The sequence below is a fragment of the Halichoeres trimaculatus genome, unplaced genomic scaffold, assembly GCF_033239565.1.
Source record: "Halichoeres trimaculatus isolate MK-OKI-2021-1 unplaced genomic scaffold, fHalTri1.1 fHalTri1_scaffold_5, whole genome shotgun sequence".
NCBI lineage: Eukaryota > Metazoa > Chordata > Actinopteri > Labriformes > Labridae > Halichoeres > Halichoeres trimaculatus.
The window spans coordinates 4,747,965-4,770,328 of NW_027437183.1; the positions used below are offsets into that span (position 1 = coordinate 4,747,965).

General features: G+C 40.3%; 1 protein-coding gene across 1 annotated transcript in view; it reads left to right on the plus strand.

Moving 5' to 3' along the window:
- Positions 1–22,364, plus strand: part of col27a1b (collagen, type XXVII, alpha 1b) — a 121,700-nt gene that overhangs the window by 90,610 nt on the left and 8,726 nt on the right. Inside the window, exons 31-51 of the mRNA XM_074670028.1 lie at positions 345–389; positions 2,755–2,808; positions 3,430–3,483; positions 3,571–3,624; positions 5,515–5,568; positions 5,756–5,809; positions 10,181–10,288; positions 10,387–10,440; positions 10,676–10,783; positions 10,861–10,914; positions 13,319–13,372; positions 16,502–16,558; positions 16,644–16,697; positions 16,779–16,832; positions 16,939–16,992; positions 17,092–17,145; positions 17,220–17,327; positions 17,406–17,513; positions 19,375–19,482; positions 19,565–19,618; positions 22,189–22,251. Coding sequence (XP_074526129.1) covers positions 345–389; positions 2,755–2,808; positions 3,430–3,483; positions 3,571–3,624; positions 5,515–5,568; positions 5,756–5,809; positions 10,181–10,288; positions 10,387–10,440; positions 10,676–10,783; positions 10,861–10,914; positions 13,319–13,372; positions 16,502–16,558; positions 16,644–16,697; positions 16,779–16,832; positions 16,939–16,992; positions 17,092–17,145; positions 17,220–17,327; positions 17,406–17,513; positions 19,375–19,482; positions 19,565–19,618; positions 22,189–22,251 — 1,407 coding nt within the window. The remainder of the gene's footprint in view (positions 1–344; positions 390–2,754; positions 2,809–3,429; positions 3,484–3,570; positions 3,625–5,514; positions 5,569–5,755; positions 5,810–10,180; positions 10,289–10,386; positions 10,441–10,675; positions 10,784–10,860; positions 10,915–13,318; positions 13,373–16,501; positions 16,559–16,643; positions 16,698–16,778; positions 16,833–16,938; positions 16,993–17,091; positions 17,146–17,219; positions 17,328–17,405; positions 17,514–19,374; positions 19,483–19,564; positions 19,619–22,188; positions 22,252–22,364) is intronic.

A 22,364-nucleotide genomic window follows, 5' to 3' on the forward strand; every position in this document is an offset into this window, starting at 1 on the left:
GAGATAGAAATGAGAAGTGGTGTGTTATTTGGAGAGGGAAGAAAGGCAGGAGCTGGCTCGCTGAGCTTTTGATGGTCATTTTTCTTTAATTTATAACATTTGAAGAGAGTTTAAGTGTGATAGATGATGAAGATGATAATTACTGAAACTGTGTTTTACTGCGGCTGTGTCGTAACAAACTGTTTTTATATAAAACCATTTGGAGGGCATGAAAAGGAAAGAATGCTGTTTTATCCTCTCGATGTTCAACATGGAAGATTAAACACACACGCACCATTAAACACACAAGCAAATCAAACATTCATGATTTCGTCTTATTTTCCATTTGTGTTATTTTTCTGCAGGGGAAACTTGGTGAGCCAGGTGAAGCTGGGCCTCAGGGATTTCCAGTAAGTGATTGGGGATAATGGAGGCCTCTCTAAGGCCAGTCTTGATCCGTTGGAGGGGAGAGAGGCTTGTGTGGCACGTAGCATTTCTAAATGAATACCTGTTCCTGTATTCACAAAGCATCCTGAGGCTAAAAGTCGCCCTTAGTGACGTCATTCTTAGAAAAATCGTAGAATTTCTCGGATTCTGAGATTTTTCTTTGAATTTTCCCTTGGTGATATAAAAGTTATTCACAAAGTGTTTTAAGCCTTAAGAGAGCTCCTAAGGCTCCTAAGCTGTTTATCTGCTGATCCACCCCCTAAACAGTCAGGTTAATGAGGGGATGAAACTCTGTAACATTCATAGAGTTATTAATATCGAAGAAACCAGTGTCATACCCTAAGTGGTCGCCCACAAAATCGTTAAAGAACAACTTCACTTCACGCATCGATGTGTTGGGCAATGAGCTCCCAAGTCGGCCTCTTGCCTTGTGCCGTGATCTTGAGAGCCAAGTTCCCTTTTAGGGGCCGTTTACACGACAACGGTTTTAGGGTGAAACGCAAAAGTTTTGTTGCGTTTCAGCCTTGTGTTTATATGGATTTCAGCTGACCTTAATCGCAAACTTTTGAAAATGGCCTCCAGCTTGGATTTTTTCTGAAACTGTTGCCATGTAAGCAGCAAGCCAGCGTTTTCAGTGGAAATGCTGACATCATGCTCAACTTTGCGCTAGCGCATACGCTAGGACAAAAGTACCGTTGTTGCAATCGTTGCGGACAGCCGTGTTGTGCTTGTGCTACTCAATCTGCTGAATCTGTGACTGTCTTTAACAAAATGAGCATCTGTTGCTCCACTTCTGCTCTCAGCATTCACCATTACAGCAGATGATCGACCCAACTCTACTTCGGTGGAGATCCACCAATTGCAGCTTCTGGACAAGACAGTTATAGCACTAACTACAGGCCTGACATGCATACTTACAGCGTTTTCTGTACTACTGTGTTTCCATGTAAACGCAGATTTTTTTCACTACGTTTTAGCGTTTTCGGATGCAACATTGTTGCGTTTTTTTATCCATGTAGTTTGTTTCGGTAGTTCTGTCAAATCAAACCCCTTTTAATGCTGTGGCCACACCAGATGTGAATTGGCAAATTTAAACGTGCGTCACACCCGAGGCTGGATGCTGGACTATTTTGACAAGCTGAGGGGCGACGCGCTGACTATGACGCACTAGCAGTACTTTATGTGTGTGCATATTCATCTCTCCACAAACCTCTACACTCAATCCCTGAGACACAGCAGGCCTTGCAGGGATTGAGTGTAGCCACTGGCCCTGCCTGGCTGTTCCCAGCGACCTCATCCTCGACCCCCCGACCCATGTTCCCAGAGGTCTCCCTGGGGATAATGAAGGGGTCGAGGAAAGAGAGGAGCACAGAGAACTTCCATCATTTCCCTGGCTCTGCCCCTGCCCTGCTCCTCCCTCCTCTCTATCAGGCTCAAAACTCCACTGAGGAAAACACAGTCAGACTCAGTGATGACCCGTGCAGGCAAATCCAGCTGGAAACGAATATTTACAGAACTTACCTTCAAAATCTGTCTCCTCAGAGACTTTCACCCAAGCCTGCTCCTTTTTTTTCCAGTCTTTGTAGAGTACACACGTCGTAACGTTAAACTCTGGATGATGACACACCGCACAGATTGTTTTCTCCTCCATCTTTCAGCGGAGTTGGAGCCGGAGCAGGTGGCGGGAGCGTCACACGTCATCAAATCAATGACGTTGGGGGGGAATGTCATCGCTGATTGGCTGCGAATTTGCGTCCAGTGTGGCCGTGGCATTATAAGGAAGCCAGCAGTCACAGGAAGTGCTGATAGCTGAGTCTGTGTCACCATTAAAATCAGACACATTGAACAGTAACATGATAAGCATGGACAGTGAATGGATCAATAAGCAAATCAATATAACCCGTGTGCGAATGAGGTTTGTTCCAACGTTTTGAAGCTGTGTCACTATTAATTTAATTTATCTGAGTTTCATCATCATGACATAAAATTAATGTCACGATTGCACATTTCTGAATACAGTCTGAGTTATGTGATCTGTTGATTTTACTGTCCATTCATTATTTGGAGCACAGAGTATTTTTTCCCCTCATCTTATCCTCTTTCGTACCAACCAATCACAGCTTTCAGGAGACTGCATCATACCACGCCCCCTCACTAAGATCAAAGTTTCTGTCTCCTCTTTGCGCAGAGTTGCTCTCGGAAGATTCCTGAATCACTCTTAAGCTTAGAAAAAATGTTTAGGGCTAAGTTAGGAGAGGACTCGAAGAAGCTTTGTGAATACAGGCCCCGCAGTGTGTGTTTTAAAAAGTGCTCTATTCTTTTTGTTAGGGTATCCAAGGACCCTCAGGACCTCCAGGAGCCAAAGGACTAGCAGGAGAGCCTGTGAGTTTACAGGTTTACATGCGCTCTAAGGATGAACGCTGTCTCCTTTACTCCACCTGGTTCAGTTTTGCAAAAGTTGGAAGTATCTTTAAAAGAATATCCAGTCCCAACCCTCCAGTGTCTCATTATCTAAAATAACCCATGGCTCTCCATCACCCACCGGCCACCCTTCCACTTGCCCTTGCATATAAACTCTAAATTTCCATTTTGACACCTTTTATCCAGAGCTTCCCTGAAACCCATATCCTGGTCAAAAAGCCCCTGAACAGCCTAATCCTCTTTCTCTCATTCTGCCCGAGTCTCGCAGACACAAGCAGAGAAGAAGAGAGCCTGAGACAATTTGATTTACACCAGCTCCTTCCTGGAGAGGCGGCTTTATTGTAGCCTGGATGTGTCTCTATAACAGCAGGCCTGTTTCCATCACTTGCAGAAGCTTTGGCTCCGTGTTTTGAAGGCTCCTAGCTCCGCAGATTAACTTATCTCCACAAATCCATACTTTCAGCCTGGTTCTTATTTCTTTTCACATTTTTCTCCCCTTTTACTGTCTCTTTTAGAAGTGTTTGTCCAAGATTAGAGAGTGCTCTTACCCGCTTTTATTGATGCCTCTGCTTCTCCCCGCAGGGACCAGCGGGGCCACCGGGAACGATTGGGCCACTGGGGGAGATGGGACCAATGGTGGGTTTGATCACACAGCTGGAGTGAGAATCCCCGCTGACTTTTGTATTAGCACTAGACGCTTAAGGCTATTATTGTTTTTCACAGGGGCCGACAGGGAAGGCTGGAGACAGAGGGCTGCCCGGGGAACGTGGAGAGAAGGTACGATGACAGTGGGCTGTTAGGATTTTCATTGGTTGTTAGGATGAAGGAATGGAGGATGTGTGCTCGTGTTGGGCCACAGTAAATGTTTGGAAATGGTAAATATGGGCACACTTATTATAATCCAGTATAAAAATGTCTTAAACTACAGTTCAATCACAACAGCTTACATCAATTCATGGAAAAATAAATAGAACTGTAGTTTCTCAAGTGTCAAAAAGACTCTTAGTCCAAGATCGTAATTAAAGGTCACTTCATGCAGTGGCGTTAAGCAAGTTTCAGCCTGCTTTAAAGTTGAGTTTTATTCTCTTCATGCAAAGTGAGAGCTATAAAACTACGCTAAAAAACGGGTTTCTGTCAGGTAAAAAAAAAAAAAAACAGAAGGGAAACTTGCCCTGACAAAACTTTATTTGTAAAGAAGTCAAATTAAGGAGTTCAGAAGTCTGAAAACTTGAAATTCTGAGATAAAGAGTCAGTTTTGATGTAACAATTAAAAAAAATGTGACACAAAGACCAAATTATGGATAAGAAGGCAAAAATTATGAGACCAAACTCAGAATAATAAGCTACAAACAGTCACGAGAAAAGACGTCAAAACACTGACAAAAAGGTTAAACTTATGAAATGGAAATGTTGAAATTGTATTCCAAAAAGTGAATTTTATTAGATAAACAGTTATTAGATGAAAAAAAATTAAAATAACATAATGAAAAATATGAATTATAAGATAAAGAAGTTTAAATAATTAAATAAAAAGTTAAAATTATGAGAGATAAACTCTGAATTATGTGGTAAAAAGTTGAATAATGAGATTAAAAGTCAAATTCATTAGATACAGAGTCTGTTTTAAGATAAGAGTCTAATTTATGAGAAAAACTGTTAAAAAATAAGATTACAATTAAAGTTATGCAATAAAGTGTCAAAATTTGGAGATAAAAAAAGTTGAAATTTTGAGGTAAGGGGTCAGTTTTTATGTAAAAAACTTGAAATCATGTGATACAAAGATGAAATTATGAATAAGAAGGCAAAAAATGACATCAGAGTCAGATTTATGAGGTTTGAACAGTAATGGCATTAAAAGCCAGTTACCAGTTAAAAAGTCAGAATTTTGAGATAAAAAGAGTCACGAGACAAGAAGTCAAAACACTGACCAAATGGTTAAACTAATGAGAAAGAAAGTTGAAATTATTAAACAAAAAGTGGATGTTATAAGATAAAAAGTTATGAGATAAAAAATCTAAAATGACATGATCAAAAATCTGAATTATGAAATAACAAGGTCAAAATAACGAGATAAAATTTTTAAAAACGCGAGATAAAGTCTGAATAGTCATGTTAGAAGTTGAAATAATGAGATTTAAAGTTTATAAAATGAAAAGTCAGTTTCATGACAAAAGTCTTATTTATGAGAAAAACAGTTGAAATTATGCGATAAACTGATAAAACTGTGAGATAAAAAGTCAGTTTTTCAATTTTGAACACATCAAAATAATCTGTTAAAAAATCTGAGTTATGGATAGGATGTCAAAATTATGACATGACCAATTGAAGTTATTATAAAAGTCAATATTATGATTTAAGAAGTCAACAACGTGATTAAAAGTTGAATTCACTGGAGAAGAAGCCTAAATTATGAGATAAGAAGTTAATATGATGAGAAAAACTGTCAAAATATTGAGATAAAATGTTGAATTCATGAGATACTAGTTCAAAATAATGCGGAAGAGTCATAATGAGGAGCGATGACGGTGAGATCTGGAGGCACTCAGACGAAGTTATGAGATTAAAGGGCAAAATGATGTAAAAAGTTGAAATTGCGGTTTCCATGTAAACTTAGACATAGTACACATCCAAATGAGTGATTGCACATCATATTGCTCCCTCTGACAGGGCGCCGTTGGTCCACCTGGTGACCTGGGAGAGCAGGGTCTGACTGGCCAGAGGGTGAGTGTGATGTACTTTTATCCTCCTCACAGGTTTTAAAGTTTGAAGCTAGCAGCGCTGACTGGTTCCTGTGATTTAGATGCTGTACATTTAGATTTCTCCACATCTGTTTCTGAACAGCGTGATTTCTGTCCTTGTAAATATAAAATATACTGCCGTCATAATCTCTGTGTGATTTGTCTTTCAGGGGGAGCCAGGCACTGACGGGGAGGCTGGAACAAGTGGCCCTGATGGAGCCAAGGCAAGCTCCAGAAAATTAAGGACACATTTTGACTTAGATTTATTCATCACTCTTAAAAAGTGAAGCCTCTTACAGTAAATGGTGAAAAAAAAAGTCGCCTCAAGGCTTTGGCAGGTCAACAAACTCAATAACTGCTGCATGTATGACCTCGATCTTGAAGAGTCGTGTCTGTGAACTGGGCGAACTCCTGGTTTACTGTAGCATCTTCTTGTAATTAAGGCCAGTGGAGTACTGTTTGTCGTATCATGGTTTTTATTCAGTGGGAGCTGCTTTGTTTTGACGTGCAGTGAAAGCAGATAGCGGGGTTATTTTAAGAGCTCATAGGTCTGGCAAATGCCGTGACAGTCAGAGAGAAAAAGGATCCTGAGCGCAGAGAGGCTGCCTATTCAGCTGGAAGAATGGCTGACAGAGCCACAAACAGCTCCTGGCTCACAGTCAGAGCTAAAATGTGAACACAGGTTGACTCCATTCTGAGTCCTTTCTAATCCGTGGTGCTCACTGCTGCACAGGACGCTTTCAGTTAGTCAGGAGGGGAAACTACACCGAGTGCTTCTTGGCTACTGTGCAGGTCCTGGATGGAAAACAGCAGCTCAGTGAGGATTTTGTGCTGTTAACTTTAGCTCAAATTAAAATGAGTGTGTAGTCACGGTTCATTGCTATTGCCTGGTGAAATTAAGAAGAAATTCAGCAAATAATCAGAGGATTGTGGGAGTTTGTTTTGGCTGCTGAGTACCGCTCAGTGGTCTGGAGCGAATTAAATTCTGGTTTTCAGGCATTGTAGGGGTTTCAAGTGGGCCTTGTCGAATAACAAAAGCTTGTTGTGCTGTATCTACATAATACGTTACTCAGTGAGGAGATTTCAGGAAGCAGAGAGACAAAAAACTGACAAAGTTAATATTTCTTAGAGAGGGGTTATGCCCACACTAAGTGTATGCAGGTTTTATTTAGACAAATTTTCACTCTGTAACTGCTCAGAACAGTTGGAGGAGTCACAGCAGCAAAAGTAAGGAAGTGTATAGAAAGTGCAAAAAGGTCCATAAGAAAATAGATGATGACAGCTTGTCCATCATTGTCCAGTCAGCCAGCCTCTACCTCCACAGGGTCCAGGACTGAGCTTCTTCAGCAGTCATGATGCATGATGCTACTCTGCCTTCTGGTATTCCCTCAGTTGCTGGGTTAGCACAGCTAGCTCATCCATCTTATTGGAGATAGATCTTACGTTCCCAATAATGATGGATATAAGGACAGGTCCATGTCCTCACTTCTTAACTCACACCTGAGAACCAGCATGTCATCCTCATCTCCTTCTCCTCACCTTGTGGGGAAACATCTGGCCTAGCACCATTTAGCATTGACATGCTACAGGCTGCAAAGAGCTGATTTCACATGTAAACAATGCAGCCATGGTTACATGTAGGATCTCCAGACAAACACAGGAGAAAAAGTAGTAAAAGTTTCACTGAAGCCATAAAAAGTTTGGTGTCCATGACCAACAGATGAGCCATACAAAGATTACGAAAAAGAGACGAAAAAATTACAAGAAACGGACAAAGAAGAGAGAGCTGCTGCCATAGGCCTCCAAAAAAAAAGAATACTTGTGCATCAATCGGTTTATTCCAAATTTCTAGGCACTTCTCAGAGCCAGTCCTTAAAGAAACAGATCCTGGAGGCTGCTGATTCTTGAATTTGAAAGAAAAAAACACCTTTTGTGTAACTAACTCTGAGGTTGACTGCAGCAGAGAGCTAAACAACTGGAGTTCCCTGTTATCAGCGTGTTTAAAGGTTTCAAATGGCTCTGACTTGCTGATTCTGCTAAATACTGTCACACTCATCTGCTGCTGGATTTCAACTTCACGCTGTTTAATGGAAGATTACTGAGGTGGGACGTTGTTTTTCCTCCTTCCTCATCAACAGATGCCTCACAGCTTCTGCAAAGACTCAAAGTCTTCATTCCTGTTTTTAACACAGTGCTTAGGACATGTTTAGTGCTTCTCCTCTGAATCACTTTAGGTCACTTTGACATGTTGGCGGCCTGCCTGCTCCTAAAGTTTAGATTAACAACAGTTTTGTTCAGAATTGAAGCTCCTCATGATCCGCTCTGACAGTGCGGCATCACTTGTGCGGCTTGGCCCACTTTCAGGCTCTCAACAACAACACCTTGAACAACACGTCAGGTCACTGTGACATCTTATTTTCCGCCTGACAAACATTTCAGATTACAGCCTGTGGTGTTTTTCCAACACATGCTTTCATGTCAGGAGGACTCACCTACAGTACCACTCTGTTTACATGCAGGAGAGGTCACTGTGAAGACATGTCAAAGTGTTTCTGGGTACTGAATGTCTCATGTCTTGCCTCACACTGTGTGCTGCCACACACTGTTGGACAACAGGGGGTGTGGTTAATGCTAGATTTTCATACCACTATATATTCCTATTTTGGAGACACCCCTGAATCAGGGTTCTGTGCTTGGTCCCCTACTCTTTTCCTTATACACTACCTCACCTGGTGCAGTGATCCGCTCTCATGGCTTCTCCTACCACTGCTATGCTGACGACACTCAGCTCTTCCTGCCTTTTCCCCCTAATGACACAACTGTCTTGGCTCGGATATCAGCATGTTTGGCTGATATCTCCACATTGATGAAGGAACGCCACCTTCAGCTAAATCTGTCCAAAACCAAGCTCATTGTGTTTCCTCTTTGTCCCTTGGTTCAACTACAGATCAATGTCCTCAATGTCGTGCAGCAGCACGTCTGGTCTCTAACCAGCCCAAAACAGCACACATCACCCATCTGTTGATCTCTCTTCACTGGCTTCCAGTAGCAGCTCGAAAGATTTCAACGCTCTTCTTCTGGCTTAGGAAACATTGACAAGAACGGCCCCTGCCTACCTGGGGTCCCTCATCCAGGTCTACACTCCTCCTGGCCCACTACGCTCTGCTTGTGAAAGACGCCTGGTGCTCTCAGCCCAGCGCGGCTCCAAATCACTAGCCAGACTCTTCTCCTCTGTTAGTCCCAATTGGTGGAATGAATTACCTAACTCTATACAATCCACAGAGTCCCTTTCTACTTTAAGAGATGTCAGAAGACTCATCTGTTTAGGGAACACTTGTGCACTTAACCTGACCCTTCTCCTCTTTGTCCTCAGGGGTAGAATGAGTCACTAGGTCTAAGACTCAGCTCTTATGATTATTTAGCACTACTACTAAATGTTTTTGAATTTTGAAGTATACTGTTGCAGCAATTTATTGTGGTTTGTTGGCTTGTTGATTATTGTAACCCTCCACCCCCCACCCCAAAATAAATAAATAAATAATTAAAAATAAGATAAAATAAAATAAAATAAAACAATCCAGCACATAATGGCAGCACCTGCAGCCGAACAACTGATAGCACTGTTGTCGCACTAACTGGGTTTCCCTTCTGTCTACATTCTTGCTTGTGTTGTACGTCGCTCTGCACAAAAGCGTCTGCTAAATGAAACTGTAGCACTGTAGAAATTGTCTGTTGTAAAATCTAAAATCTGAAAATGGCGTGAGATCTTCATGAGATTTCCTGAAATGGTGTCACAAGGATCTCCTCCCTAATTCATGAAACGTTGAAAGGGTGGGCCTCAAACACCAAGGTCTGCCCAAAACTCCTCTTCCATTAGGCCTTCAGGGAGCTGGCCAATCAACAGGGAGTGGGTTTGTGGCATGAAGAGCCGTAAAGAGACAGCATCTAAAACAGTCCAGATGAGATGACAGAAAAATGTCTCATATCGAGGAATTTTAAGACAAAAATGAGGCCTGAATTGCTTGTAACAAGTTAAACAAATCTGCCCATAGAAAAGAAATATGTTTTTATACTTGAATAATGTCTAAATAAAAGTAACTTTTCACTTGTTCCATTGGCAGATTTTCTTTTTTCTTCTTACATGCAATTCAGACCTCATTTTTGTCTTAAAATTTGTCGATATGATATTTCTGGACTGGTCAGGTGAATGTGGCTCATATAAAGTCTAAAAAGACACTTTCTACTGGAAATAAGATAAAAAATACTTGATAAGTAGGTAGGTTATGTTGAGAACCTGCTCTGATATAAGCATCTGAGTCTTAGTTTTGGATAATCAGATTCAGTCATAGTTGGACTTCACAGTTGGGGTGACCGTGGTGTCATCGCTTGGCTTTATTCACTTTAAACAGATGTTTGTTAAAGCAGATTGTCAAAGAGGGGATGAAAAGCACAGACATACCTTTCATTTTTGTCATTTACGTGCATCTCAAAACAAATTAAAGTGAATTAAATCACGCCAGAGTCCCTGACACCTTTACCACCCATCCAGTCTTTCTATGATCCCCTTTTTATTGGACTTCCTCTGCTCTTCCCAGGGTGAAAAGGGGGAGCCTGGTCCAGAGGGCCCTACAGGAGACAGGGGGGAAATTGGTCTGAAAGGAAAGGAAGGACCTCTTGGTCCACCTGGACTTGTGGGTGTAAGGGTGAGTGCCTCAGCAGCCCACTCCAGATTTCATTTAGTTCCCCCAGAAAGCACAGCTCTTTCCACTCGCTTACATCCCCGTTCGATTTTCTTTCACAGGGTCAGGAGGGGAAGCCGGGGAAAATTGGCGAGAGAGGAAAACGCGGAGAAAAGGTTTGTCAGTTCTTCTGCTCGGGGCTAAAATACACTTTTCACCTCAGGAGGTGTGTGGGTTTGGCCTCTTGTGAAAGGGGTTGAACGGTTCTCTGTTGTTGTGGTAAACAAGCCGTAAGGCCGATAACTTCCATGAGCATGACAGCTGAAGCGCCCGTCAAATAAAAGCTTTTGGTGGTAAATGTTTGCATTGTCAAAAAACTCACTTTACTCTCACTGCGTACCTGCTCTCCAGGGAATAAAGGGTCACCAAGGCCACCTGGGTGAGAGCGGAGCAGCTGGCGATCAGGGGGAGATGGGCTTCGTCGGGCAGAAGGGAGCAAGAGGAACCATCGGGCCAGTGGTGAGACATCCTCAGGATGTTTAATGGAGCTGATAATCTGTGCTGGCTGTGGGTTTAAAATGTTTCTTTATTCTCAGGGTGCTCCTGGGAGAATGGGCCAACAGGGAGACCCAGGAATACCAGGTTATGAGGTACGTCATCCAACAGGGAGATATGAGAGTAAAGAAATGTTTGAAAGTCAGTGTTTTATTCCAGGAAAATAAAGGTTTTGAACTTGTTTTAGAAAGACAGCTTTGCTAAATATCAGATTTTAAGAGGCTTTTGTTTTTAATGTAAAGAACTTGAGCCCCTTTCACACATGCACCACATTTCAGAAATTTTTCATGCCTTTATCTAGGGGAGAATATGAACACTCTGATTTTATTCAGACTTCTTTTTTTTCTGAAAGACATGAAAAGTCAGTGTTTTAATCCAGGATTAAAGGTGTTGAATATTTTTTTAGAAAGAAAACTTTGTTAAATGTCAGATGAAAGAAAAGACTTTTCATTGTAAGGGTCTTTCACACATGCACCCCACTCCTGTAAATGTCCCCACTTTGTCCAGGTGGGCTGGTGTGAGATCACAAACATCCTGATTTTTAAAAAAAATTTCCTAACAAATTGAGGAAAATCAATGTTTAAAGTCTCTAAAACAGCTTCAGAACAAGCAGACAGATAAAAGTAGGTTTTTGTATTTTAACGTAAAGAACTTGAGCCCCTTTCACACATGCACCCTGCTTTTGTTTTTCCCTTAAAGACATTTGAAAGTCAGTGTTTTAAAACAGGATAACAAAGGTTTTGAACTCGTTTTAGACAGAAAGTATTGTCAAATATTGAACTAAGAAAAGATTTTCAATGCAAGGGTTTTTGCACCACACTTCAGAGATTTTCCTGCCTTTATCTAGGTAAGCTTAAGGTGAGAATATGAACACCCTGATTTTGTCCAGGCTTTTTTATCCAAAAAGACGTGTAAAACTCATTTTTTTAATCCAGTAAAACCAGGGTTTTGAACTTGTTTTAGAAAAGCAGCTTTGCTAAATTTCAAATTGAAAGATTTCTCGATGTGAGGCTCTTTCACACATGCACCGCACTCCTATAAATTTCCCCACTTTATCCAAATGGGCTGGTGTGTGATCACAAACATACTAATTTTTCACCCTGAATTTTTTCAGGCTTTGTCTTGACAGACATGAGGAAGTCAGTGTTTTGAGTCACTAAAAAGTCTTTTGAACAAACAGATTTTTTAGTGAACATCAATTTATAAGAGGTTTTTGTCTTTAATGAAAAGAACTTGGGCCACTTTCACACATGCACCACACTGGAAATTTTTCTGGCTTTATCTAGGTGAGCTATATGTCAGAATATGAACACCTTCAGACTTTTTTCTGAAAGACATGTGAAAGTCAGTGTTTTTACCCAGAAAAATAATGGTTTTGAACTTATTATGGAAAGAAAACTTTGTTAAATATCAGATTAAAGGAAAGATTTTTCAATGTAGGGCTCTTTCACACATGCAACCCAATCCTGTAAATGTCCCCACTATGACCAGTTGGGCTTGTGTGAGATCACAAACTTCCTAATTTTTCACCCTGACTTTTTTCAGACTTTTTCTAGACTTAAATGGGAAAGTCAGTGTTTTGAGTCTCTTAAAAGACCACACTCCTGAAATTTTTCCTGACTTTATCTAGGTGAGCTTTATGTAAGAATATGAACACCCAGACTTTATTTTTCCCGAAACACATGTCAAAGAGAGTGCTTTAAGACCCAAAAAAGGTTTGAACTTGTTTTAGAGAGATGTTTTCGCAAGAGAGGTTTTAGTTCTTAACTGTATTTATTTAAGGCTCCTTTCACACATGCACCGCAACCCTGGAATTTTCATCACTTCATCCAGGTAGGCTGGTGTGAGAACACAGCATCCAAAGTTTTAACCCAATTTTTGCGCAGACACTGTCATGACAAATCATCCACTATAGTAAAAATATAAACTACAATCTGGCTTATTTATTTATTTATTTATTTATTTATTTATTTATTTATGTATTTATTTATGTATTTATTATAATATTGACTTGCTGGTTAAACTAAGCTTGTGTTGTTGGAGTATCCATGAAACAGACTGAATCTCACCTGAGGGTGTTTTGCACTTTTTCTCCTGTCCACAAGGGGGCGGGAGCTGTCCTAAAATCTGGTGCTGTGATCTTCAAATTAACATGTAGATGAAGCCAGCTTTCTGATTGGAAATTGAGACTTCTTAATTCTTAATTGAACACTGGATAAAGTTAAAAGTTTATTTAATCCTGTTGTGCCAAAGCTGGCCACCAGAGGGCAGAAAGTAGACACCAGATTTATATTTAATTAAACTAGCCACTTGTGTAAATCAGTCAAGAGGATACTTTATGCTTGGCAGATGAATAATTTCAGTTGTGGAGAAGCTTTTCAATTAATTATATTAAACAGCATACTGTTTTGTTATTTCAGCAAAAAGTACATTTTTCATTTTGATTGGTGCGGGAAAGTCTGGCATCAGTATAATTAGTTGTTTTTTCTCTCATCACAGGGTCACATGGGGCCACATGGACCTCTGGGACCACCTGGGCCAAAAGGTGATAAGGTAAAATCCAACTCTTAAATCTGGTCCTGATGCCTCTCTGTGCTCTGATCGTCTCTAATGAGGCTCGGTGACATGTTATAGCAGCAGTACCTCACAAACAGTCCCAAAGCTCATTTTCTTTGAGAGCACAGCCCTGCAGTGTTTCCGTGCATTTAAATTCAGGTTCTCTAATTAGCGCCTCCGCTGCCTGTCTTATTGTCCTCACAGTATCCTGAAAGTTATCCCTAATTCTGTCATTGATTTGAACTCAGACACGTCCAATTAGCCCAGTGCTGTTAAATGTATATAATTAGCCAAACACCTGGACTCTTCTGCTCATGATTTTGGGGATATTAGGACTATAATTTGTGTTTATTTGACAGCAGCAGCACACAATGGAAGCCATGCAGCAGAGTTGAGCGAGATGCTAATTTGCATGCTTTAGTCCCTGGGTGGGAGCCATCTGGACGCAGATATTTTCTATTTTCTCTTTGCCAATAAACTAAAACAAATGCTGCTTTTGGTCTCTAATCAAATTAGCGTTATGCCGTCACATGGACGGGTGCAAAATGTGTCATTTGATTGAGTCAGGTGACTCTGGCATTGGACCAGGTTAACAGCCCTGTGTCACTGTTTCTGGAAACGCCTCGATGCTACAACTTCAGTAACAGTTTGTTGGCCCCTGACAGATCATACACTTCAGACTTCTAAGCAAGTTTTTATGTCTTACTTTTTGTGGAGCTACTTGGAATAGAAAATACTTTATTAATCCCCAAGGTGAAATTCAGGGGGAGTCACAGCAGCAATCAAGAAAACAAAGTGCGAAAGTGTCCATAAGAAAATAGATGCTGACAGCTTGTCCATTATTCTACAGTCAGTCAGCATCCACCTCCACAGGGTCCAGGACTGAGCTTCTTCAGCAGTCATGATGCGCGCTGCATGATGCTACTCTGCCTTCTGGTATTCCCTCTGTTGCTGGGTTAGCAAGGCTAGCTCGTCCATCTTATTGGAGATAGATCTTACGTTCTCAATAACGATGGATGGAAGGACAGGTCCATGTCGTCACTTCTTAGCTCACACCTGAGAATCAGCACGTCGTCCTCACCTCCTTCTCCTCACCTTGTGGGAAACATAAGGACCAGCACCAGTTAGCATTGACATGCTACAGGCTGCGTACAGCTGATTTCACATGTAAACAATGCAGCCATGGTTACATGTAGGATCTCCAGACAAACACAGGAACACAGCAAAAATAGTAAAAATATCACTGAAGAAAAAAACAGTTTGGTGTCTGTGACCAACAAATGAGCCATATAAAGTAATGATCCACTCCAAATGCAAAGGTGATGAACAAGAGATAAAAAATTACAAGAAAATGGACAAGGAAGAGAGAGCTGCCGCAACAAGCAGCCACAACAGGGTGGAGCTTAGCATCAATAAGATAAAAGATAAGATAGTTAAAAGACAGATATTTTAACCAGGTCAGAAAGGTTCTTGTTTTTTAAAAAAAATTGAAATAACATTCCAGTGAAAGAAATGAAACAACACTTTATTAACTGTTGATTTATGTGAAGACAAAATCAAGAGGACCGAACATAGAGCCTTGAGGAACTCCAGAAAATTCTTCAGCATGTTTTTCAATCTTACACTCAAATTCACTGTAGGAACTGAAATCTAATCAAGTGTTTATGTCTTATACTAAGTTAAAAAATGTCTTACTAGACTTAATATGAGTCACATTTACCCGACAAGTCCAGAAAAATGTCTTATTGTTGGATATGTATAGACAAAGTGATGCCTGAATTACTTGTTAAGAGTGAATAATCCTTTCTTGTCGGAAAAAAATGTATAAAGTATATTTTGTTTTACCTCAAAGGCAGTTTTTTCACTCTTTACAAGCGTTTCAGGCATCATTTGTCTTAATAGCCAAGCCGAGTCCAAGTAGACTGAGTGTCTGTGGTTTAAGTTTCAGAATGGACCAATTTTGGAAACTGGACTGCAAGAGAGCTGAGAGCCCTCGAGCAAGGCTTGAACCAACCCCCAACCATATTTATTTATTATATATTTTTTTAGGCATAATTTTGTCTTTATTGCTTGAAGTGAGACATTTTTTCTGGACTTGTGTGATGATGTCTGTGATGGTTACCAATCCAGAAAAATGTCTTATTTCAAAATATCGAATGACAAAATCGACGCCTCAAACATAGACAAACATCTGCCATTAGGGAAAAAAATACTTGTTTAATATTTTTGAAAATAAGAATGATAAATCAAAACAAAGACAATACTTTTAACCCATTGGCAAGATTTTTTTAGGCAATTCAGGTGTTATTTTTGACAATTAATATCTTGAAATGAGACGTTTTCTAGACTAGTCAGGTGAAAGTGGCTCATATGAAGTCTGATAAGACAATTTGTACTAAAAATAAGACAAATGAGCTGCTTAGATGTCAGTTCTTGGAGTAAGACTATTTTATTTTTGTCTTGAGTAAAATTAAGCTTTTTTCTACAAGTGTTGCTGGAGATTTTACCTTTTTATTTCAAAATACCAACAGACAAAATGATGCCTGATTTGCTCGTAAAAGTTAAAGAAATAAAAAAAAAAAATTTCCAACTAGAGTAAGGACAATGTACCTTTTTTTAGTTTCTTGTACAAAGACATTTTTCTTATTTTCTTATTACAGGAAACTACTCTTTCAGCCTCATTTTTCTCTTTTAATATCTTGAAATATAAATATATTTTTTTATTATTTTGTCAGGTGAATGTTTCTTGTATAAGACTTTATTTTTAACTAAAAAGCTGTCATACACACTTCAGTTTTCGCAGAGCTCTCCTGCTTTAAAGAGCTTGTCGTGCTCTTGCTTTTATCGTTTCATTAGACACATGCTCAGCACATGACTTTTACAGTCGTACACACATTTGTGGTTATTGTTTAATGAATCCCATAAAAACCCGGAAACAGACATTGGCTCCATTTACTGAAATGGGACCATTGCGGTTAATAGCGCATGTAATGATTCGCCGTTTGTATCTAGAGCGCGAGCAATGTGTTTCCATTGTTTTCATTTTGTGACAAAGCGTGCGTTGATTCTGCACAGACTTTGAGGTTTTAGGAAAATACCATCCAATGCTTTTGTTCGTTTCCTCAGGGTGAAGTGGGAGACGACAGCAAGACAGAAGGTCCTGCAGGCCCCCAAGGTGACAGAGTGAGTTTCTCACATCTACCTGTTCTTCTGATGCTCATCAGCGCTTTTCTGGGTTGTTTAATTAGTCTACTTTGATTCAACTCAGGGTCCTCCTGGTGACAGAGGAGAAAGAGGAGCGTCTGGGGACCTCGGGCACATTGTGAGTGAAATATAAACCTTGCATGTTGCAGAGTTTAGTGATTTTTCTGAACATTTGAGCAACACAGACTCGTTCCTTCAGGGTCAAATTGGAGTCGATGGATTGAGAGGTGAAGCTGGTGCTCCGGGGCTTCCTGTAAGTTTCTCATTGATGCTTTTTTAAAGATATAAATCTGATATTAGACTCAGTGTCTAATGGGCAAATCAGTGTAATTCAAATCAAACAGTGATGATCGTTTCAGGGATATCCAGGGCCAAAAGGACAACCAGGGCCCAAAGGATCCAAAGGTGATCAAGTAAGGACATGAATAACAGAGACTGGATTTATTCTGGTTGGAGGAAACGTGATTTGAGCGTTAATTAAAATGTGAAACAACTTTTTTTTTTTTCTGCAGGGCCAGAAAGGAAAACCAGGAGTGAGAGGAGCAGCAGGGACCAAAGGACCACCAGTGAGTTGGATTCATTTCAACCTTTATCTTAAAGTTTTAATAGGAATGAAAAGAATCTGAATGTTGTCTTTAAGGGTCCAGAGGGTCCTCCTGGTCCACGGGGAGTCGTAGGCAGGGAGGGACTGGAGGGCTCGCCTGGTCTGGATGGACTACCTGGCAAAGACGGAAGCAGAGGAGTCACGGTGAGGACGCTTGTTTCTTTCAAATAAACCAAAGGAGACAAGCTCGAGATCTTGTTTTCTAACTTTTTCTGTCTTCAGGGGGAGCAGGGAGATGATGGAGAGGTGGGCTCCCCTGGGAAACCTGGGCTTCAGGGTACGCTGGGTGTTACTGGACTACCTGGGAGTCAGGGCTCCTTTGGACCAAAGGTGAAAATGATCATTTTCTTTAATGTGGCTTTTTTCAGTAAAAATGATTTGATGCTGAATTTTATTCTACAACACCATAATAAATTGACCTGACAGAGAATGTCCTCGACAGTTCCCTGTTTCCAAATGTTTTGAAGCCTTTTATCAGCTCTTTAAAGAGGCTGTGTGGAGTTTGAAAGTGATCTTGAAAAAGTCTCCCTTCTAGATAAATCCCTGATTGTAATCCGCACTTTAAAATGAGATTATCAGCACAAATATTATGGCTTACAGGTCATTTAGAAATGCTGATTCTTAGTCTTCTTGATTGGGTTGAACAGGACAGGATTGATTTAAATCATATCGAAGTCTCCATGACAACACCACGCAAACGAAACGACGAAGTTTAGTAGTGAGAATAGAGATCTGTGTTTTTCTCTGCTGAAAATAATTTCTGTGATTAATTTTGTAGTGATGGTGGACACTGGAGCCTAACTGTCAGACAGAAAAAGAACAAAAGAGCAGAAGAAAGATAAACAGGAGAGAGATAGAGCACAAGCTAAAGGCTAACACAGGAGCTAAACTGCTTGTGCTAATGTTCATTCCAACCCACAGTCAGCAGTTATTCTGCAGTGGTCTGTTCAAACTTGAGAGTCTATCAATAAAATGAAGAGTGAGGTTATGTTAGCTCTGATTGGTAGATGACTGACAGGACATGACCAGGATTTACTAATGTTACACATTTCATCTTAGAGGATCAGGCTGTCAAAGCTACATATACGGCTACTAAACAACTGTATGAACTGACAGTTAGCTTGTTGTCACATTAGCCTATGGATACGTTGTAGCACTAGGCTGTCAATAGCGCTACATTTAACCGGCTACCGACGTATGAAACAAACTTGCATTTGCTTGTTGTCACATTTCAAACAACAGTGCTACGTAACTGTACTGATAAACACCTTACCTTGTTGCATTGTATCCAGTAAAAAGTGACTTGAACAAAGAAAAACTGCTCCTAAACAAACGTCACATCTTTACAACAGTGTGCTTGAGACTTTGGACCAGAAGGTGGCGAGGCAGTCCAATTAAAACAGGAAGTTTTTGACTATGAGTAGTTTCTTCTTACACCACAGATTTACTCCTTTAAAGTACTAAGTTGTACTTCTAGTGCAGGGTCTAAGTGTCTAACAACAAGCATAATTCAATTTAAAGTGTAATAATGATGTAACTATTACTGATTGTAACTGAACAAAAATCAGCGGATTAAGACGACTACACTGTCTTTTCTAAACTTTAAACAGTGATAGTGCTTCATCACACTTTTTATGGGGTTGCTGTGGCTTGAGTTGCCCACCAGGTGTCACTGTTCTTTGTTAGACTGAAGCCTTCACAGTTCTAATATTTTTGGACACGATTCGTAAGAAAGCTTCAGAGCTTTGTGAAGCCTCACTTGCCTGTTACTAAAAACAGAAACAGAAGAAGAAGTTCAGACACCAGTTTTTGGTTTTCTGGTGTTAACAGGCTGTAGTACCAGCAGCTTACTGCAGGGGGCTGTAAGCGTACAACACCTAACCAAGATGCACCGCAAACACTGAAATCTAAACCAACGTTTCAGTCTTTTTTTCAGTAAACACTGATCTTATTGGACTTATTTGAGCCACAAACACCTGACAAGCCCAGAAAATGCCTTATTTTAAAATATTCAAAGACAGAAATGGTTCGAGAAAAATGTGCAGGTCAAGTTTCTGGAAATACAAGTCATGTCTTCATACAAGAAACTAAACAAGTACAGTTTTCTTACCGCATTGGCAGATTTTTTTTAACCTTTTACAAACAAGTCAAGCTGATTTTTTTGTCTTTAATTCATGTGCCTTTGCTTCAGGGTGAAAGAGGCCTCCCAGGTCAGACTGGTGCATCAGGAAAAAGAGGCTCTGTTGGTGGGATGGGATTACCAGGACGACAAGGAGACCTCGGACCCAAAGGGCAACCAGTGAGCATCGATTTTTATCACATTTCAAACAAAACCCCTTCTGATTAAGACATCCATGATGTCCTTGCTCTGTGTCTTTCAGGGGGATGCTGGAGAACAAGGATTTCCAGGAGTGTTGGGCATGTTTGGACCAAAGGTTTGTGCTGAGTCGACGCTCCACTGGAGCTTTCTCTGCTTAAAGGGCTGGTGAATAAATCTGTGGTCATACGGCTCTTATTCTTAGATTACAAAACTCCTGTTTCCAGATGATGAAACACCCCTGAAGTACATGCACGCTTATACTACTCACTGTGTGGCATTAGATCTCCCTGCGGGTTAATACTGAGTCTCAAAGACGGTAAAATGACCCAAACAGTCATCCCTGAGTTTCCCTCCACTCTTAGTGAAACAGCTTGGCTCAGTTTGATCTCTGAAAACTGCTCGGAGGTCTATTATATCGTACTGTAGTGGGTAAAAACGGAAATGAAAAGTTGAAGTTATTACTGTAGCATGCCTGGGGATGACATCTGCTCCAACATAAGTCTGTTTAACTTCCAGCGCCGCTGCTCTATAGATTACTGCCAGCTGAAGGAGCAGAGCGGGCTCTAACAGAGTCTTTCTGTTTCATTTAAGAGCAGAGTGAGTGATGTCGGGTTTTCACTACAGTGGGAGAGGAAGAGGAAGCACATGATGTTTGTGATTTTGTTTAGAAGGGTTCAGAATTGCTGCACATCAGAAAAAGGCTGAACGATGAAGTGAAGTCGACTTATATTTCAAACCTGTTCCTCCCTGAGCACCTTGTAGAGGCTGTCCAGACTGATTTCAAAGAGGGACACATTTGATTTGTGAAAATTACCAACAACTAGCAGCTCTTACTGACATGTAAGTTTTCTGCAGTGTTACGTGCTGCGTTAACATAAGCAAACTCTGCTTCTGACCGAGGAACATGTTCTCCATTAGGGGGCGATATAGGGGAAATATGTCAGTATGTTTAATGGCAGGATCAGGATCTTATGGAGCCCTTAAAGGGACATAGACAGAAAAAAATAGAAAATATAAATTTCTTTTGGGCACAAGAAACTTTCATGTGCACAACAAAAACCAGCCAGTGTTAGCCTTCGTTGAGCTATATTTTAACCTTGGACTTAATTAAAAATACATAACTGCTTTGTTTGCTGACCATCACAGATTATTGTCTCAGAATATCATTTGATTCAGATTTTTAAGTCAGATGTGCCAGATGATAAGCAGTCAGTTTTCTGCAGTGTTACGTGCTGCATAAACATCAGCCAAATTTGCTTCTGATAAGGGAAAATGTTCTCCATTAGGGGGCGATATGGGCACAATATGTCGGGATGTTTTTATGACCGGATCAGGATCTGGATTTTATCAGGACTTTTTTTCATATTCAGACTTTTTTGTCCTGCAAACAACAATTATAGCCCCAAATATTTCTCATCTTGCTCCATTTTATAACTTTAACCTTGTCCTGTGTCCTTTAATGTCTGTTTTGAACCCTCACATTTTCACGTCATGGTAAGTATGGTATTAACTCTACTACAGGATGACCCTGGTTATTAGACGACCCCTATAACTGCCAGTCAGTAAAAAGTCTATGAATCATACTGATGTCCACAACTATCTGTAATCTTGTAGATAAACGTAACAAAAGACAACATTTACTGTGTTTGCCTGCTGACCAACAGTTAGGAACAAAGTACAGGAAATAAAGTTCTTTCAATCCCTCTCAATCATTGCCTGAGTGGCTGCAGGAAGCTCAGCTTCCCGGTCAAAGACATCACGTGACATTCAACTCAAACTTTATAGACACGATAACACAAGAACAGAATAAAATTTGAAATTAAATTTACTAGATTAACAGGATAACGGCTTAAACCTCCACTGCAATAGACAGCGCCAAAGAGCTACTCCACTGTGTGTTGCCGGTAAACTGTATAATCAATGTAATTTTAGAGTATATTCAAAATATATTATTCCTAAACTTGTTGATGTGGGTTTTGATGCTGTAAACATCAATGTTTTCTCTCTATTCTTGGGTCAGTTGGTTCAAAATCATATAAAGTTTCATTTTTACAGTGTATCAGACTGATAAAATAATAATCATTGTCATGTTTTGTGCAATTTTAGATTTTTTATGAGAAACATTGGATACACTAAGTGACATTGATCAGTCCAACTGACCACGTCTTTTGCACTTTTTGTTTTCAAGTTAAGTGTCTGTATGAAACACTGCATCTGACTTTCATTATTTCAAACTCAATAAAATAGAAAAGTAGTTTTTAACCAAATAGTTAGCTGTGTAGAATATCGCAATATTGTGATATTGTATCATGAGGTTCTTACCCCCAGATGGAGTTTAGTTTAGTTTGTCTCAGTTTAAGCTCCAGTGGTAAGTTTTTAGTTTTGGTTATGTGGTTCAGAAAAGAATCAGGATCAGAATAGCCTTTATTCGCCAAGTATCTTCAAGAATACAAGGAATTTGTCTCTAGTTTGAAGGACTCCAACTATTTTATGCAACACTTTTATTTCCCTTTACCAGTTTTGATGCCTGTGATTGAAGTGACTGACAGCCTGCTGCAAAAATAGCTTTGTTTTAAGATTTAAGAGAGGACAGGATTAGACCAAATGTTCCTCACAGGAGCTTTGACGCCGATAATTTCAGAGTGTTTTTATCTAAAAATCAACTCTACCTCTTCCACTCTCTAGGGGCCCCTGGGAGACTTTGGCCCACCAGGGATCCAGGGACCCAGAGGACCTCGTGGTTTGATGGTAAGATTGATGGCAGTTTGTGGACGTGGTGCATCTCACTTCACATGAAAAATCAGCTCCTCTTCATGAGACGCTCCATCATTCCTGTTCTCAGTCACTAACACTCCTCCTCC